Below are 18,048 nucleotides of genomic sequence, written 5' to 3'. Positions count from 1 at the left end.
CTGGTTTTTTTCTCTGGAGTGAGTTGAAATTCGCTTGGATAATGGAATTGACAAAACACGCAAGTCCAGCCAAAGTCAAGAGAAAATGATGGCGCTTAAAATCGTTCAAAAAAAAAATGAAGCAGCATGCCGTTGATATGATGATCTGCTTCAAGAATTGGTTAGAGAAGTGGAAAGAAAACGCCAACGCCAAATGAAGAGACTTTTGGAACGTGAGGAGAACGATGAAGATTTTAATGATGATGGTAATCCTGCTTCACAAGAGGATCTAGACGAACTTCTTTCAAATCCACGAAAGGCCTATCGAGTCTTGTATCAAGTGAAAGCAGTGGTTCTTGGATCTAAGAAAACCATTTATAGAGAATTTGTCATCTCTGCAACAATCTTGTTCAAGAATTTGCATGAATTATTGGTCTTATTGTTTGGATGGGATGATGTTTCAAATTATCGATTTACTGGAAGTATGGATGGAAATGCATGCACCATTTCTAAGAGATCAAGTAAGAATAACTTGAGTGCTGCTTCTACCAAGTTTCACCAAGTGTGTCCGAATATTGGTGATCAATGTGTTTGGATTCCTGAGGGAGGCAAGGATATTCAAGTTCTACTGACTGTGGAGGTCATTAATACTTCAGGACACCTAGAGAGTACTCCTCGATGTGTGGGACTCCTTAACAAAATTGATTTTACTGAGGGCAAAGAAGGAGTCTTACAAGAAATGGACACAAACTTGGATCGAGTGAATTCAAAGCTCAAGAACAAAAGATTTGCTGCCAACTCGTCGAGTAATAAGACTAGTAAGCAAGGAGTCAAGTTATTGGTTTCACGGGGTACGACTTCCTCACAATTCAGAGCATTGGAGAACAACGTGTACAGGCAAAAATTACGAACTGGACCAATAATTTAGATAGACTCAAGCATTTATTATTATTGTTAACTCAACTTATTAACTCTGTGTGCATTTTATTTGTGACATTCTATGAGTTGAAACTTTTTTCACATTTAAGATAGTCTTGAGAATGAATTATCATCAGCTCTACAAGGTAATCACAAGTCCATTGTTTTCAGAAGAATTAAACAAAGCATCCAATACAATCATTGTTTTTTCAGTCTCTGACCCCCAATGATTGTGTTCCTTTGGATTCTTCGTTCCTTTAAAGAATGATTCGAATAATTCAACATGTTGAGTCGATTCTTCACAAACAACAGTTTCATAGCGTCCATGTTGTGAATGAATTTGGAATTTACCATGTTTGTCATAGGTGCTTCGTGGGAAGTAAATTTCTTCATTGTCCCATGTCAACACAAAGTCATCCACAAGAATTCTAAAACGAGGAAACACAATTTCACTTGTTTGTCTTTGTGCTTCTTCAAAGCTGCAATTAAAGGTTGCAACTCTATCATTTGAAAAGTGCAAAATTCCATCAAAGTTAATAATGGCCCTCTTATTGGGCAATTCATTGTCATGTCTTTTGGAAAATGCAACCACCTTTGTTGGAAGTTCATAATTAAACGCCCACAAAATATTACGAATGCAGTACCAACCCAAATCACCAAGACATCCATAGGGCTCCAAACTAATATCCAATCGAATGTCATTGAGGTTATTCATGAAATAATTGGCAAAGGAGTTGTTCACACGCACTAATTTTTGAAATCTTTCATCAGTTTCAAACAAGCGTTTCAAATGATGAGTACGCTTATTATGGACCCACATCTATAAGAAGAAGTGGTTTCATAGGTCATTCATCAATATAATTTCATGATGTAAATAATATTTTCACAAATGTTTCAATAACAATTTCAAACATACTGTATTGTCCATGAAAAACACTCCATTCTCTTCACATGACTTGATCATATTTCTCACAGATTGAGCAGAAGCAAAAGGCTTGTCACATCTAGAATGAATTCGTCATCCATGATTTTCATCATGATCATAATTAATCACACACATCATGATCATCATTGACACATTATGAACATCACGATCATGATGAATTCAATACTTACAACACATGCTTTCCAGCCTTTGCTGCTTTAATCGCCCACTCTTCCTTCATGGAAGTTGGCAATGGAATATAAACAGCATCCACTTCGGAACATTCCAACAATTCATCATATGAGGCAAAAGCCTTTTCAAATCCATTTTCTTGAGCAAATGTTTCAGCTCGGCTCTTCTCTCGGGAAGCAACTGCATAGTTGGAAGCAAATGGAGATTCCTTGATGGCCTTGGCGACCTTCTTTCCGATGGCAGCAGTGGATAAAAATCCAAAGCGAAGCATGTTGGAGGTTTCTTGACTCATTATATTTTTTTGTAACATTGAGTGCGACCATTCAAGACACACTTCCAAATTTTATCGTCTCTCTCTTTCGAGTTATGTGAATCAAATTTATTTGGTAAAAATTGCAAATGATTTAAGATGTGCCTATCAAGATAAAAGTAGAGAGACAGAAATTAGTGAAATTCAGAAAGTGTAGGTTGTGTTACGAGTGAGTGAAATATCAATATTATTTCTAATGTTTTTAATGAAATGATGTGAAATTAATCATGACATGTTGTGTGAAATAATTTTTCAAAATGTCACAAATTTGTGACACTAGTCATCGCCATGGAACGAAATGATCAATTACAAGTCATGGTCTTGGAGCACATGAAGCAATTAGAACAATTAGAAGAGAAATGGAACGAAGAGTTACGAGGTAATTTGTAGTGAGATAATTCATTGTAAACAACTTTTAAGCGCGAAGAGAGCGAGAACTCTAATTCTGTATTTTCATTTCTAGAATTCCCAATTCCATTCTCCACTTGTAAGAGCGAATCATTCAACGGCGGATGCAACAATTCACACTTGAAACAAAACTCTAAAAATGCCCTTCCGACAACATCCTCACCACCACCCATCATCAAAGGCTCAACGTGATCATCACTCACCGCGTCATCATGATCATCACCAACCACCAAAGACTCAACGCGTTGATCACTCATCCAAAGAGTCTCCTTCTCGTATGGATCTCTATTCCTCTCAATTTATTACCTTTCCTTTCACTCTCTTTTATTGGACTACAATTGTGGAGGACATTCTCCATGATCCGATTCAAACGCCTTCGCAATTGAATCAAGTGCTTAAAAAGATTCAAACGACCGTTTGTCAAGCGGTGGGACAATCACCTGCCGCTGAGATTCAATCTCAAACAAATTTGGATTTATTAGTGGAAGAAAAGATTTTTGCAGAGTCTTGGCAAGGAAGAGTTAAATTCTTTGAACAGACTCTGCCATTCATGGTGGATTTGGTTAAAAAGTCTCCCATGATCTTGGGACCTCATTCGTTGAATCTCTACTACAATAGACATTGTCCAACACATTCGACCATTATTTCAAATGAAGGTCAATTGCCTCTGATGGGAAATTTGAACCGAATTCCACTGTTGGCGAGACCTTCTTCAAAAGTAATGACTTTTACAAAATTAGAATGTGCTTGTATTTTGGCAAATGCATTTTTCTTGACTTGGCCAAGACTTTCAGATACTCGTGAGGCACACATTCAAATGCCATCGATTAATTTTGACACCTTGTATATGGATCCACGACCATCGACCATTGCCAAACTATTGATGATTATTCACTATTTTGAAAGAATTTCTGAAAGAATGTTTCAAGAAATTGCAAGTCATGGTGTGATGACCGTCATTCGAAAACGTGTGGATACAGATCAAGTGAAAGAAAAATTATGTGATTCATTATCAGTGACCACTTGGCCAAATATTAGTATTGACAATGAAGGATCGATTGAACAATGTGAAAATGCACTTCATGCAGATTTTGCAAATTGCTACATTGGAGGAGGTGTTCTTCTTGGTGGAGCAGTTCAAGAAGAAATTAGATTTTGTCTTTCGCCTGAAACGATTGTCACTCGTTTATTTGTTGAGAAATTGGATCAAAATGAAGTGCTTTATATTTTGGGAACGGAGCAATTTTCTGAACATGCGGGTTATGGGTCTAGTTTACAATTTAAAGATGATTATGTTGACAAGAATTTCATTGTGGATGAATTTGGACATCGTAATTTTACTTCACAAATTATGGCATTTGACTCGTTGTATTACAGTCACCATGACAAGCTTGATCAGTGGCAGTCTGAGCACATTGATCGCGAAATTGTTAAGGCATACGCTGCATTTAGCAAAACACCAAATCGATTAAATATTGACATGCACAACAAGATTGCGACTGGGTAAGTTGTCAAAATTTTAATGACAGTTCTCACATGACACATTTCAACGTAGAAATTGGGGATGGTAAGTTTTCTCATATGTTTTGTCAGAATTCTGACAGTTTTTTAAAAATCGTCATCGTCATGAATTCTTTGATTCTGGTTATGATCTTTTAATAATTTCACATTCATAGTGGAGCATTTTATTGGTAAGTTTTTATAGTGCAATCAGTGTGTATAGTGATGACTCGCTTTTCTCAACAACAGCGATAAGCAACTCAAATTCCTCATTCAGTACATTGCTGCCGCTCTTGCTAAATGTTCGTTACATTATTATACCTTTGGCGACAAAGACAATTTGGCGGACAAGCTGCACGAATTTATTCGTATTGTGACTACTCACAATTTTTCTGTCTTTCGTGTTTATCAAGCATTGATTTCGATGATACGGTTAGATATTATTCCCAACCTGCAAAACAAAACAGAGAACTACTATCCCTCCACTTTGAAATTTGTTTTGGAGACTCTTCTTAAAGAAGAATCACAACAAATGGATGTATCAAACTCACAAATTATGGAATGACCATTAAGCAAAATGTAAATAAACATTTATACTCTCCTTATCTTGAATATTCAAATATTTGAATATAATAATGATATATATGGATAGAGGAAAGTCAAGGTTTTTGAAGTGCCTTAATTGTTTTTGCACTCAAAGTAGTGAAAGTGTTGGATTCTACTTGTGAAATCACGTGTTCTTCTCCATGGATATCTTGTGAAATCACACTCAAAAAATGTGATGATCTTTGAGGTGAAAGAGAGTTGATTGAACTCGATGAAATGGACGTATTCGCTTGTTGTGGTTGAGTGGTTGTGTGAAGAGAGTCATTGTGCTGCTGTGGATTGTAAATGGTCATTTTCAATGATGATTGTTGTGAAACAGTTACTTTTTTTGAGGTAAAGATTGTGGTTGTTGATGAACCACTTCCTCTTCATTAGTGTCCTTTTCTTCGGTAGAATAGTGACGCATGTTAGGAGGAAGAGAAATTTGGAAAGAAGCATGTTGGGAGAAAATGTTCAGAATCATCATTTTCAATCGATGAAAATTCTCAATCAGAAAATTGTAAAAAGAAATGGCAAATTTCTGCGAGGGAAGTAATGACAGGGTGCTGGATGAAGTGGAAAGTGATTCATCATTGGAGAGTGGTGGTGGTGATGTGATGCATGTCGTAGTGAAGGTTGTGCTTGTGGTTGATGTAGTGCCACATGTCAAAATGGAGGCGACATGTTCCGAATCTCCAACATCACAAGTGGTGCAGCTATTGTGACTGGAAGATTCTTCAGGATGAGAATTCCACTCGAATTGAAGTTCACTCCACGAGTCGAGTAACTCATTCCCTTCTTCAGTGATTGTTGTCGTGTTATTGTTGTCAAGTTGTTGTTGTGAAAAATCTTCATGATGGATATTGTGGTGATGGTGGTTCGAAGGAAAGTGATCCATGGCACAGTGCAGTGGTGGTGAATTTTTTTTGATGGTGGATTGGATACTAAATTTAGTAAAAACTTCATCACGTTGGTGAGACATATTTTCTGAATGTCATGCCGAATCTCTTTCTGTTCAAATAATATGAATGATACGGTCCCACAAAAAGAAACAAACAACACTGTCTCATGTTAGAGTTAGTTATGGCTTGCACATTTGTGCACATGTGTCCACATGCATGTACCTTTCATAGAGATAGGTCACTATTTATCACACCCTTCGTGACAATGAATTTTCACTTAATATCTATGATTTGTTGCCATTCTCTCTTCTTTGCATCTCCCTCTCAGACTCAACAATCAGTTTGATCAATTTCTTCAATAATTACAGTAAATCATCCACACGTGAACTCTCATCATCAGACAGACCAACTCCAAACACGTTTTGTTGTTGAGTAGAAATTGGAGCACACTTCAAGTTTCTTTGGGTCACTCTTCGTATAATAATCTTACTTTTGATTTCTTTTCTTGTTCATACTTGCTGCTTTGGAACAAAGCGTAGTGAAAGCATTGGTCTCGATTTGTGAGATCATTTGGTCATTAGATTCTCCATTAATGGACGTTGAAAAATAGGTGAATTTCAGCATGAGTTTGCCTTTCTCCTTAAACGTAGAGATACCAAGTTTTAAAGGTATCCTCAAAAAGTAATAATTTTGAGACCTCCATTGTTCTCTCAAAATGGTTTTTGTGTCTAATTCTTTTTCAAATAACACCACTTGTTGCTGACAGGTATGATTCGTAGAACTGCTCGTTTTGTCAATAACAACTGTTTGCTCACTCATGCACAATACATCGATTTTCACATGAAATCGAATGTGGTGATTTTCTGGAGGAATGGACAGTTTGAGCACAACATTCAACGATGCTTGATCATAAATGATATCATCTGGAATATCTTGATAAGGCTCGAGAGATAAATATTGTGTACTTCTTGGAAGAGATTCATGAATATGACATGTGTCGAGCTTGTTTCTTTCTTGTATAGTCCCTGTTTTATGTTCTTTGAATTTCTTCACTTTTTTCGTTTTATGAGAGAACTGACACTTTTCTTCGTTAGGAATCACTGTGTCACAAATTATTGAACTTTCAAAATCATTGGGCTTTTCTTTCGTTTGTGATTTTGCGAGGATAAGTGTGGTGTGGTGTTGGTGACATTGCATGTTGGAGAAAGTTTACCTCCCTCAGAGGAAGATCTCCTGGACGTATTTGGTATTGTGTTTTCGAAAGGAACAAATTTGTCCGATTGGACTCTTGTCTCACCTGTTTTTTCCTGTCTCATAACATGTGCCTTGCCATGAACGCGCATGTCAGCTGGCATTTGGTTAGAAGAAGCATGCGAAGAGGGATGCACATGTTTGTTCGAGGATGTGGCATGTGAAGCATGGATGAATTAATCCAAGAATTCTTTTCTGTGACGATGTGTGTTGAAATTGAGGGTTCAGAGGTTGTTGTTGTTGTTGTTGTGGTAGTTGGCATGCATGCACCAAGTGAACCCTTCTCATGTAAGAGCTCAATGCTGTCTCTATTTTCATGTAAATACAAGATCAAGCTGTCAATTATTTTCTGTAGTTTCGCATCACATGCATGCATGGAATGAGTATTTTGTGCATCTCCTGGTCGTTGCATTTCATCCATTTGGATTATGTCGTAATCTGTCGCAGGAATGAAGCATGTATTTGTCAATGTATCCTTTTGCGAAGTCATATCCTCCGCATGCTGGTCTTGCTGTTGATGGATAGAAGAGGTTTCCTCTTGTGGAAGGTCAGGTCGATGAGAAGATTTGTTGTCATCATCGTTGGTCTGGTTCTTGAAGTGGTGGTGATGCATTGCCTTTTCGTGAAAAGGTTCGTGCCGAATGGGTCGTGAATTCAATCACGCTCTCTGATCGACCAACTAAATTCACTCTCCATGACCATAAACAACACACCAAGTGATCATTGTGCCAATTAATTGTCTGTTGTTGAAACACCAGCGGCAAATTCATCTCTCAAAGTTTGCCAATCAGCACTCAATGCTCATCAAGAAGTGTCTATGGTATTGATGTAGTATACAAGAGGGGGGCTGGTCCATTGCAACAAATTCATTTCTGCAATCGTTCAACGGGTTGACTCAAACGATATTACTCTAGCCAAAATCAACAAACGTTCCTTCTAAGTTTAAATTGATGTTGTTTGTTTCCTTGCAGACTTGATTGTCTCATCGATGTAAAGATATCACATGATATATAAACATCGTGTGATCTGTTCTCATCAGTGTAATAGACCGAGTAAGCCTTTGAGATTGTTCTCGAATCGACATTGTTTTCCAGATCATCATCTCCATGCAACATCATAATGAGCTTTCAAGGTTGCAAACACATGGCCACCACACATTACCACCACACATGGCCACACAATTTGCTTTTCCGAATATTATTGTGCTGTTAAATAAAAAATATATCCTCGCGTACTATTATAGTGCTCCTGATATTCCGAAATTTCGGCACGACCACTCCTGATGCCCAGTGAGAACCATGGACATGATGATGTGCCGGCAGATTTGAAATCTCTCTCCAAAATCTACAAGACAGTAAAAATTACGGCAAACGCATCAAAAGGTCATTTTTTAATTCAATTCATTGAAACTGTTATTTACAATTCCAATAACATGAACCAATTCCAACCATTCAAAAAGTCACTTGACAACAACACTCAAGAATTCTTCATTTTCAAAAAAATGTTTCGAAATACATTTCAAAGTGGATTCCTTTCCATATTCTATGCTATTGGGTAAGTGATTCAAAAGTCTAATCTAATCCATGTGATCATTTCCATCACAATGCATGTCATGAATAACAGGAGTAAACCATTGCAGCTCTGGGAAAAACAAGTAAAGAATGGTCATATCAAGAGAATTACCGATCAAGACATTCAAAGCTCTGTTCTAGAAATTGTTGGAATCAATATCAGCACCACTTTCATCAACTGCCCTGCAAATCCTAAGAACACTCTCGGTATTAAATTGCCTTTCCTTGTCATGGTCGTTAAGAATGTAAGTAAGAGTATTCTTTGAATGTTGTTGAACCCATGGAAACATTCAAATTGATTGTTTTTAATTAATTGAAATTCACAATGATAGTTAAGGAAATTCTTTTCATTTGAAGTGCAAGTTTTGGATGATAAAAACATGAAGCGAAGATTTAGAGCTTCCACATGTCAAAGTGCGACACGAGTGAAACCATTCCTTTGTACCATGCCAATGCGTTTGGATGATGGATGGAATCAAATTCAATTTAATCTTGCAGACTTTACAAGAAGAGCCTATGGAACTAATTTCATAGAAACTTGTCGAGTGCAAATTCATGCCAATTGTCGAATACGAAGAATTTACTTTTCAGATCGATTGTATTCTGAAAGTGACTTACCGAATGAATTTAGACTCTTTATGCCCATTCAAAGATAATTTAAAACATTGTAACACTTAATAATAATAAATGCCAAATTCTTTTCTTCAAAAATGGTTTCATTGAATATTTCAAATTCATCCTTAAAGAAGAGCAAAAATTAAAATGAGCAAATGATGTCGCTCATGGTTACACGTCTAGAGAGATATCAAAGTAAACAACAGTCGTAGTATTATGATTGTTTTTTTCTTTTTTGTCCCAGTTTGTTGGAAATGGTTTGTTGTGCCCTCTTAACGTTAGGAACAGCACAAAGATTCTCCAATTGAAAAAAGCGCAAGAACATTCAATTCATGGAAAATTGTAACTATTGAAAGCACGACGACGCAACAATGGTGAATGATCCACAATTCTCCCATCATCATTCATGAATGTACAATTCCAAAGGGGATGAGAGGAATCTTCATCATGATCATATGCGGAGTCCACCATTTCAATGAATTCAATCGTTTCGCATCCTCAACTTGCGCGAATTGGTGCTAAAAAAATCAAAAAGAAGAAAAACGGGATTGTCCATCAGCTGAGATTAAATTCATCATCATCTCTCCAATATTAAATTGATTCATTCAATCAATTATCTATCGATTTTTAGTGGATTGGTTTAATTGTTGATTGATCAATATTTCAATTGATAGATTGATTTGCAAAGCTTGGCGATCGGTTATCTTTGTTTCCGAGAAATTAAAATTTAGCGACGATCGTCATCATCATCAAACGTACAATATTGTGGTTTTACGTCGTCGTCATCATCTTTCTCCAAAATGTCCTCCACACCTCTCTTCATTTGCTATGGCTCGGAAACTGGAAACGCTAAAGCCATAGCCACACGTATCTACAAGGCTTGCTCCGAACTTCAACTTTCAAAAGATACCCAACTTCAGACTCTTAATGACTTTGCAACCAACTACAAGCTTCGAGATCGAGCCAAAACAATGAAACAACCAACTACTACAGACAATGTGTCACCACATATTTTGGACAATAAGGTGAACATGATTATTATTTGTTCAACAACTGGAAATGGAGATGTTCCTCAGAATGCTGACAATTTTTACCGATTCATCAAGCTGAAATCTACTCCAGCACAATTTTTCGCTAATCTTTCTTATTCACTTCTAGGACTTGGAGACAGTAATTATGACTCATTTTGTAACGCAGCAAGAAATATTGACAAGAGACTTCTAGAATTGGGAGCTGAAAGAATTGGTGCTAGAGCAGAGGCTGATGAAGTCGTTGGATTAGAGGTTTCTGTTGAACCCTATATTGCTCAAGTACTTCAAACATTAAGAAAGATTTACACGGAGAGTGTGGAATCATCCAGCATTGCCGAGAGTGTGGATACTGCTCGTTCTCCTCGTGGAGCCGCAACTGATAACGCCTCTTTAATTCAGCCTCCAAATACACCTCCCAGAAATGTCACATCATCGTCGACGAGTAATGTATCTCCATCATCCCTGACCGGCCAATCCTCAATCACCTCTTCTTCTTTCAGCGGAAATACTGAACCAACGGACTCATTCCCAATACCAAGAAAATTATCATCAGGAGGAAAGGATCAACTTGAAGCACTCTCAACCCTCATTGCAGCTTCTCATTCATCTGCCACTGAGTATTTGACCATTGTGAGAGCTGAAAAATTAGAAGAAAAAGCCCAAGTAGATGATTTGGCTTATTACAATTTGCGATTGGAAGAATTATTTGGCTCTCATTGTGACAGTAGTGAAGATAATTTGATCTTTGAGAGTGATGAGCATGTACCTGCTTCAAATGTCGCAAAAACTCCAAACATTTTTTACTCCTCCATTCGAGGAGCTCGTTATTTGACTACCACTGAGTCATCAAAACAAGTTTTACATCTTGAGCTAGACATGACCAAAGCTCCTATGAGTCAAGAGGCTTCATTTAAGTATGAACCTGGAGATGCATTGGGAATATTTTGTGAAAATGATCATGAACACGTTGACTCATTAATTGAGAAGCTTAAAGAAAGAGGATCTCTCAAATTAACACCAAATGATGCACCTCTTTCTGACACTGATCCAATTTGCATCAAATGCACAGATAATTCCAAACTTTGCATTTTTCCAAAACATATTTCATCCGGTGAAAACGAAATTGTTAATATCAGAACGATTCTAACAAAGCGTGTGGATATCATGGCACCAGTGACCGTTCCAATGTTGCAAGTTTTGGCCAAATATTGTTCAAATTTCAATGAAAAGAACGCCATCCTCAAACTCACATTCGACACTGCTCTCTACAACTCTCAAATTGTTAAGCAAAGGGCTAATTTATTTGATATTCTTTCGTGGTATCCTTCATGCAAACCTCGATTGAGTCATCTTCTTCAAGAGTTACCTCCTCTTCTTCCTCGATACTATTCCATTTCATCATCTCCTATCAAGCATCCTGATGAAGCACACATTGCATTCAGTATTATCAAATTTGAAACACCTCCTCCATATCATACCATTCGCTATGGCTCTTGCACGTCATGGTTGCAAAATAAGGCCAAAAAGTTTTGGTCAAGTGAGGAGCAAGTCAACATTCCAGTGTTCGTAAAACCTTCTCCCAACTTTAGACTTCCAGAAAATTTGAATACACCCATTATCATGATTGGACCTGGTACAGGTGTGGCGCCTTTCCGAGGTTTTTTGCAACATCGGGAATGCATGCTAGACAAGAAACAATCGGATGGCGTGAATTGGCTCTTCTTTGGATGCAGAAGTATGAAGGCTGACTTTTTGTATCGTGATGATCTGAGAGATTTCGAAACTAATAGCTTTGTTAATTTGAACTTATTGGTGGCGAGTAGCAGAGAGGCCGATTCAGGAGGAGGTATTTGGTATGGTGGTTCCTACGTACAAGATTACCTCCGTGAATATTCTGCCAATATTGTGGAAATGATGATGATGAAGAAGGGAGTGTTGTATGTGTGCGGTGACGCACAAAGTATGGCCACTCAAGTCAATCGAGTGCTTCATCAAATCATTGAAGAGGAATGCAACTATTCACCAGAGCAAGCCAAACAAGTAGTTTCAGAATGGCAAGCAACCGGTCGCTATCTCAAAGAAGTGTGGAGTTAAAGTGATTGTATTGAAAACAATAAATTATTCTTTCACTCTATTGACGACATTCCGAAGCGTTCGTGGTCATCAAATAAAAGGAATTTACGATGTGAATTTATATTTAAGGAATGTTTGTTTTGTTTAATTATATCATCTGAATCACGGGCACTAGATGAGAAATTTCGGGTGGCTGTAAAAGCTCAAAATTTACTCTTGTTCAGAAGTAGTCTTTGGTGGTCTCTCAATATATTCTCTCACCACAATATTTCTTCCTTCAAGTTCAGTTCCGTTCAAGGTTTCAACAGCCTTTTTAGCAGCTTCTGGTGATTCAAAAGTAACATATCCAGTACCTCTTGGTCTCTTAGTTTCACGGTCTTCAAAGATTTTAACAAATTTAACGGCACCGACTTTGGAGAAGTGTTCCTTGAGAGCCATCCATGTAGTGGAGAAAGCAATGTTAGAAACAAAGACTCTTGGCAAGTTGTTCATTTTGTTGTGATGGTGAAGAGGGATTAGAGTTGTGTATTTTTTTTTCAAAACAAAAAATTACCTAATTTCTACGACTTGTTACAAAATTGGATTCGTTATTTTGATTGAATGAGCAAAAAACGAATATTCAATGGTGTGAAGGCTTTTCGTTCAATAAAAAAACTGAACACCCTATAAAAGTTGACAACTCCAATCATCAACATTCATCAGATATTTACTCGATATGAATGAATGACATGGTACAGAAAGGATCACCAAAGGGGCAACCTAGACATTGATGATGTGGTTTTCTTCTTTGATCGGTATAGCCATTCCATACCATAATGTTATTGGCTAACTCCACTGCTTTGGATTGCATATTGAGAGGAGCTGTCGTCAACATTTCTAATTGTGTTTCTTGCTGTAAAACCTTGTTGTTTGCAAGCATATTGGGTTTTGAGAGAATGGCAGATTTGTATTTGATCCAAAAAGCTCGATCGAATGCTTTCAGCAAGTCGTACGTTTGAGGATTGGTTCGAGAGAATTGAGGATCTTTTTGAAGCAGTAAATTTACAAATAGGTCAAGCTGTTCGTGAGTATGGAATGTCATACAGTGATTTTGGATTTCAATAGTGGAGAGAGGATCTGGATTCAATAACTTGGGAGTATCACTCTTGCTTCTTTTTCGTGAATTGTCGTTGGTCACTGGTGGAGTTCCATGATAAGAATTGGTTTTCTCTGCAGCTTTGGCGGATCCAAGCATTTCCTTAATGTTATTGAATGCGTTGTTTTTAAGCCCAAATTTCTCAAGAAACGGATCGTCCAATTTTATCGTAAGATGGCTGTCACCTCGGTTTCTAAGGTTGAGTAAAAATTGGTGCATGGACTCTGAAAACACTGGTGTGATCTCCAACGCTTCGAGAACTTCATCGACTAATAAAGGTTGTAAGAATTTGCACAATTCATCTCAAGAAAACCTACCAAAGTCTTGACAGTTTCCAACAGTTTTTTGTTCGTGTTTGTTAGGGTGTTGTGAACAGGACAAGGACGAGCGATCGCTCTGCCTTGTACTTAAGGCTGACGAGTTGGATGAAAGTGATCCAACAAAATTTTGTGCAACACCCGTGAGCGTAGCGCTTCCTCCAAGAGGTGGGCTCAAACTACTTGGAGTACTGTGCTCTGGTGTTGATGGAAGTGAGGAGCCGTAAAAGGCATCTGAAATTCTTCGTTGGCCCTCAACAGCAAGTTGGGAAGAAGGGCTTGAGAAAATGATGGACTCCTTTCTCACGTTGTTCCTTGAATAAGAGACTTGAGTGTTCCATCTGCACACAACATGAGCGATTCTATTTACAGCTTCTGTTATGGCAGTCCATCCTTTAATTTCTCCAATGTCTATCGAAAGAAGGGCCATCTTGGAAGTGATCTTTCTTGGTATGCATAACCCACTTGTTATTCCCAGAAAGATGACAGTTAGACATTGGTTCGATACAACGTTGAGCAAGAAATACTTACCAATCAGTAAACTCCAAAATCCAAGGACCTATTGATATAGAAGAGTGAAATATTCCATGGTTAGGAAGTTTGTCCATCTTTGCCAAAATGGGAGATATGATTTGTCTAACATTCTTTGATGCTTCAGTCTTGAGTGTATCAACAAGGATAAGCTTAACCTTAAATGTAATTTCATCCAGCAAGTTATGTTCTTGGAGCTCTTCTTCTGGAAGTTCTTCATTGCATCCTTCATCACAAGAATGATTAAGAGTAGAAAAGACTGGATCTAAAATTGACGTTCCATAACCGTTTGGGAGAATGTCATGACTAGAAGATGCCTCTGATCCAATCGATCTTCCAATGGACCTTCTCATGGCCCTATATAAGTTTGTGGCTCTGGTTGCAAGCGATGGATTCTCCACTCTTTCAGGTAAGTTGGGAGGTGGATTTTCAGAGTCATCCTCTTCGATGATGTGGTCCACAGCATCTCCAGTGGATTCAGATGCTTCTGAATCTCTCGGAGCAGATGTCACTACAATTCCAGGAATGCCCAATGAATTCTGTTGGCGCCTAGTACAACGTTGTCGTAAAGCTGCAATATTTGAGAAATCATCTTGTTGTTTTCTAAGGTTTTCTCTCTCTAAATATTGTAAAACAAAGTCAAGGTTAAGAAAATTGTTCTTGAGTTCTGTTTCGTCAGAAAGTTGGTGGACTAATCTGTCTCTGTCGTTAGGATTTTGTAACTTTGCGGCGAGTATCTTGCTAGACTCTATTTTCTGTAAAACAACCATCTCAGGAGATATTTCCTCCCGAGGTGGCCTTCTCGATCTGCTTTGCGTGGAGGGTGAGAGTGATCCTGAGGGATGAAACGACGGATTGGTAGGTGGCTTGGGTTCTTCATCTCTGTCCGAGAGAAAGATTGAATTTTGGCTTGAAATATTGCCCATGGTTGGCTCAAAAGGAAAATCAAGTTTGTATGAAAGAGGTCGAGCAGTTGATCAAATAAAAACTACTATTACGGATTGAGTAATCTACTCAAATGTGAGTGAGTGATTTAAAAATAATGTTTCGGTCTTGATGTTTTGATAAAAACTACAAGCTATTTTGTTGCAATTTTCAGTTCCAAATGGATGGAACAACCAACAACAACCAAGTACTGTGTTGTTGCTTCTAAACTTTGATGATAATTCGTCAAATGATTGTACCCAAGCTCGAGAATGAGGCTCTATTCTCTCTCAGGCCAGATTGTTCTTGTGGTGGTTGACCGTAGTTGATGGGTGGAGGGAATTTTTTTGGTGGGGCTTTCGCCACTGCTAGGATGATGTTTAGAGACATCACCAAGACATCATCGGTCATTAAACTATTCCGCATCAATAGATCCATGAACGACCGATGATGTCTTGGTGATGTCTCTAAACATGTGTGTGTGACATTAATACATTTACTTCATGAACCTAAAATTATTGCAGTTTGATACACTGTAGCTGCACATTCATGAACATCAGACCTGTATCTCGAAGAGATATCCTTTCACCATCGTGCCATGATGTTTCAAACAAAACCAATACTCGCTTATTTGATTTTAGTGCCTGATTTGATTTCAATTTGTATTCAAGGGGTAAATTGAATCCAAATTTAATTCTGTCAACATCTGGCAGCGCCACATTGGATTAATTGTTTGCACTCCATGCCGTATTCAGTTGCTGTAACTTGCTTTGAATGAATGAAATATGATCTTGGAGATTTTGTGAAGAAGGTGAATTTTTAAGGGCAGTGAGAAGTTTTTGATATTCGTTCACACAGTTGGCAATGGCGTGTTTCTTTTTGTGAGGTGCACTTGTTGTTTGGTGGACAAGAGTTTCATGTGTGAAAAGCCATGAATATCGCAACTCTAAATCATAAGGCATACCTCTAATATAAGGCTCTAGGAGTTTGATCGATTCCTCAGCTCTATTTAGTTCAATCAGAGACATATTCATCATGATGATGATATCTCTCAATTGATCTTCGGTGAGTTTGAATTTTATGCCAAGAATTTCATTGATGGCCTGGAATGTTTCTTCATACTTTTCCAAGCTATATAGAATTCTAATTCTATTATAGGCATTCACAATGTTGTAAGGAATTTTACAGTACAAATCTGACAAGTCAAAGGTTGAGCTTGACTTTTTGATGAGTTCGAGGCGAGCTTTGTTTTCTTTTGGAACCAGTGAGGCAGCATGCAATAGTAAACTGGCCTTAATGTTGGTGTCAGCAGAGAACGGAGGCAATTCTTGATCGGGAAATTCACCACCAAGTTGTCGATTATGAACAGTGTCAATGATAGAATTAATTTTAGAAATAACTGTTTGAATTTCTGCAAGTTTTTCAAGCTTTTCAGGATGAACTGCGAAAGAACATTCTCGTGCCAAAAGCCCTTGCGCATGAATATTTGATGGATCAATTTCAATTGCATACAATAGATGTTGTTCGGCTTCCGTAGGTTTGTTTTCACAGAGTGCTATTACCGCTCTCACAACTTCCATACAAGAATCTAGAGATATCGACACGCCGGTCCCAAGATCTCTGAATGTAATACTCTTATTTTGAGTCTTCCAATATTCATACTGGTCACATATTTTCTTCATGTGAGCGAGTGAGTTTTCTTCAATGACAAATGAATTGATGGAGCAAACGTAATAGCTCCAATAAAACACTGCTTCAAAGAATTCAGCTTCCATTTTAACAGTCTCAATAGGGTTCAGGTCACTGTTCGAAATAATGTGCATTCCCATGGAAACGTAGTCCGCAAGATATTGCTGAATAAATTGGCAAATGTTAATATTTTCCGCGTAGGCCGTGAGAAGTGGTGAGTTTTTGAATGCATTTAGAAGATAATTAAAAAGCCAATCAGGTTCCTCTTCATCTAGAGTTTCAACTTTTGCTGAATTCGTGCCTTTTTCTGAGATCACTTCATTTCTGATCATATCAACAATGAAAGGAAGCACAGTGGGTGTTTCATCATTAATTTCCGACAATCGTTCTCGTTCTCGAATCAAGTACGTTAAAAATTCATCACTCGTGTTCAGTTCTATCCATCCTCGCAATCCACATTTCAAACACAATCGGATCGCTCTCAAATACTCTCTCATAAATTGAAGAGATGGCAAATTCTCACCTTCAGATCGACATACGGTGCTGAACATTGAGACGAGAGTGAAGACATCACTTCCGATCTTTTTTTTTGCTTGTTGAATGGTTCGCTTTACTTCTTCATTGCCACTGCTTGATAATTCTTTTGAAATAATCTCGGAAACTTTTTTTTCCAACAATTCAAGGTTTTTAACACAAATTTCCATTTCAGTTTCCTCTTCTTTGTTTGTTTCATAATTTTTCATATTTGTATGATAGAGTCGCTGATGTGAGTTGCAATATTCTTGATCATCATACCATCTACAACATGATGGATTGGCATACAAGTCGGAATTTCTATTCATGAATAAATTACTCCGACCGACCTTAGAATTACGAACGAATACTCCACCACATCCAACACTATTGAATGATAATGTCCCAAGACGATGATTCTGAAATAAATGGGACGATATCTTGCCGATCGAGAAGACCTTTTCCATCCACACTGTGCTTGCTGGCATTTTTTTAAAAATGATTGGTTTTATATTTAAACGTGTTTGCTGACCGTTTTAGGATGTTGACACAATAAATGAAGAAATCATTGCCGCAAATTCATTTTAATTTTCGAATTCTTTTGGGATTGAAGAGCTGGTAGTTGACAACAGACCCCCGAAATCTCTTATTCTCTCAACATGTGTAACCTTTCGCATCT

The 18,048-nt window shown here is 37.7% G+C and overlaps 11 protein-coding genes across 11 annotated transcripts; 4 read left to right on the top strand and 7 right to left on the bottom strand.

Moving 5' to 3' along the window:
• Window positions 1-193: 193 nt before the first annotated feature.
• FDP41_007424 (uncharacterized protein) lies at window positions 194-907 on the top strand (the record flags this gene model as incomplete). The annotated part of the gene is made up of 1 exon (XM_044711168.1): window positions 194-907. One exon carries the CDS (start codon window positions 194-196, stop codon window positions 905-907), a length of 714 nt encoding a protein of 237 aa, XP_044568960.1.
• Window positions 908-1,036: 129 nt separating this feature from the next.
• Window positions 1,037-2,306, bottom strand: FDP41_007423 (uncharacterized protein; the record flags this gene model as incomplete). The annotated part of the gene is made up of 3 exons (XM_044711167.1): window positions 1,037-1,717; window positions 1,814-1,901; window positions 2,014-2,306. 3 exons carry the CDS (start codon window positions 2,304-2,306, stop codon window positions 1,037-1,039), a joined length of 1,062 nt encoding a protein of 353 aa, XP_044568959.1.
• A 565-nt stretch (window positions 2,307-2,871) lies between these two features.
• Window positions 2,872-4,797, top strand: FDP41_007422 (uncharacterized protein; the record flags this gene model as incomplete). Its single annotated transcript, XM_044711166.1, has 4 exons — window positions 2,872-4,235; window positions 4,288-4,299; window positions 4,409-4,423; window positions 4,482-4,797. 4 exons carry the CDS (start codon window positions 2,872-2,874, stop codon window positions 4,795-4,797), a joined length of 1,707 nt encoding a protein of 568 aa, XP_044568958.1.
• A 360-nt stretch (window positions 4,798-5,157) lies between these two features.
• On the bottom strand, window positions 5,158-5,715 carry FDP41_007421 (uncharacterized protein; the record flags this gene model as incomplete). The annotated part of the gene is made up of 1 exon (XM_044711165.1): window positions 5,158-5,715. One exon carries the CDS (start codon window positions 5,713-5,715, stop codon window positions 5,158-5,160), a length of 558 nt encoding a protein of 185 aa, XP_044568957.1.
• A 490-nt stretch (window positions 5,716-6,205) lies between these two features.
• FDP41_007420 (uncharacterized protein) lies at window positions 6,206-6,916 on the bottom strand (the record flags this gene model as incomplete). Its single annotated transcript, XM_044711164.1, has 1 exon — window positions 6,206-6,916. The coding sequence occupies one exon, from the start codon at window positions 6,914-6,916 to the stop codon at window positions 6,206-6,208; it is 711 nt and encodes a 236-aa protein (XP_044568956.1).
• Window positions 6,917-7,031: 115 nt separating this feature from the next.
• On the bottom strand, window positions 7,032-7,583 carry FDP41_007419 (uncharacterized protein; the record flags this gene model as incomplete). Its single annotated transcript, XM_044711162.1, has 1 exon — window positions 7,032-7,583. One exon carries the CDS (start codon window positions 7,581-7,583, stop codon window positions 7,032-7,034), a length of 552 nt encoding a protein of 183 aa, XP_044568955.1.
• Window positions 7,584-8,471: 888 nt separating this feature from the next.
• Window positions 8,472-9,197, top strand: FDP41_007418 (uncharacterized protein; the record flags this gene model as incomplete). Its single annotated transcript, XM_044711161.1, has 3 exons — window positions 8,472-8,524; window positions 8,594-8,786; window positions 8,874-9,197. 3 exons carry the CDS (start codon window positions 8,472-8,474, stop codon window positions 9,195-9,197), a joined length of 570 nt encoding a protein of 189 aa, XP_044568954.1.
• A 759-nt stretch (window positions 9,198-9,956) lies between these two features.
• FDP41_007417 (uncharacterized protein) lies at window positions 9,957-12,281 on the top strand (the record flags this gene model as incomplete). Its single annotated transcript, XM_044711160.1, has 1 exon — window positions 9,957-12,281. One exon carries the CDS (start codon window positions 9,957-9,959, stop codon window positions 12,279-12,281), a length of 2,325 nt encoding a protein of 774 aa, XP_044568953.1.
• Window positions 12,282-12,470: 189 nt separating this feature from the next.
• FDP41_007416 (uncharacterized protein) lies at window positions 12,471-12,752 on the bottom strand (the record flags this gene model as incomplete). Its single annotated transcript, XM_044711159.1, has 1 exon — window positions 12,471-12,752. The coding sequence occupies one exon, from the start codon at window positions 12,750-12,752 to the stop codon at window positions 12,471-12,473; it is 282 nt and encodes a 93-aa protein (XP_044568952.1).
• Window positions 12,753-12,966: 214 nt separating this feature from the next.
• On the bottom strand, window positions 12,967-15,169 carry FDP41_007415 (uncharacterized protein; the record flags this gene model as incomplete). Its single annotated transcript, XM_044711158.1, has 3 exons — window positions 12,967-13,664; window positions 13,713-14,176; window positions 14,244-15,169. 3 exons carry the CDS (start codon window positions 15,167-15,169, stop codon window positions 12,967-12,969), a joined length of 2,088 nt encoding a protein of 695 aa, XP_044568951.1.
• A 723-nt stretch (window positions 15,170-15,892) lies between these two features.
• Window positions 15,893-17,857, bottom strand: FDP41_007414 (uncharacterized protein; the record flags this gene model as incomplete). The annotated part of the gene is made up of 1 exon (XM_044711157.1): window positions 15,893-17,857. One exon carries the CDS (start codon window positions 17,855-17,857, stop codon window positions 15,893-15,895), a length of 1,965 nt encoding a protein of 654 aa, XP_044568950.1.
• Window positions 17,858-18,048: the final 191 nt, after the last annotated feature.

The sequence above is a fragment of the Naegleria fowleri genome (assembly GCF_008403515.1).
Source record: "Naegleria fowleri strain ATCC 30894 chromosome Unknown tig3, whole genome shotgun sequence".
In the NCBI taxonomy this organism is placed as follows: domain Eukaryota; phylum Heterolobosea; class Eutetramitea; order Acrasida; family Naegleriidae; genus Naegleria; species Naegleria fowleri.
Note: the sequence above shows the minus strand (reverse complement) of the source record. Positions and strands in the feature narration are given on the sequence as shown.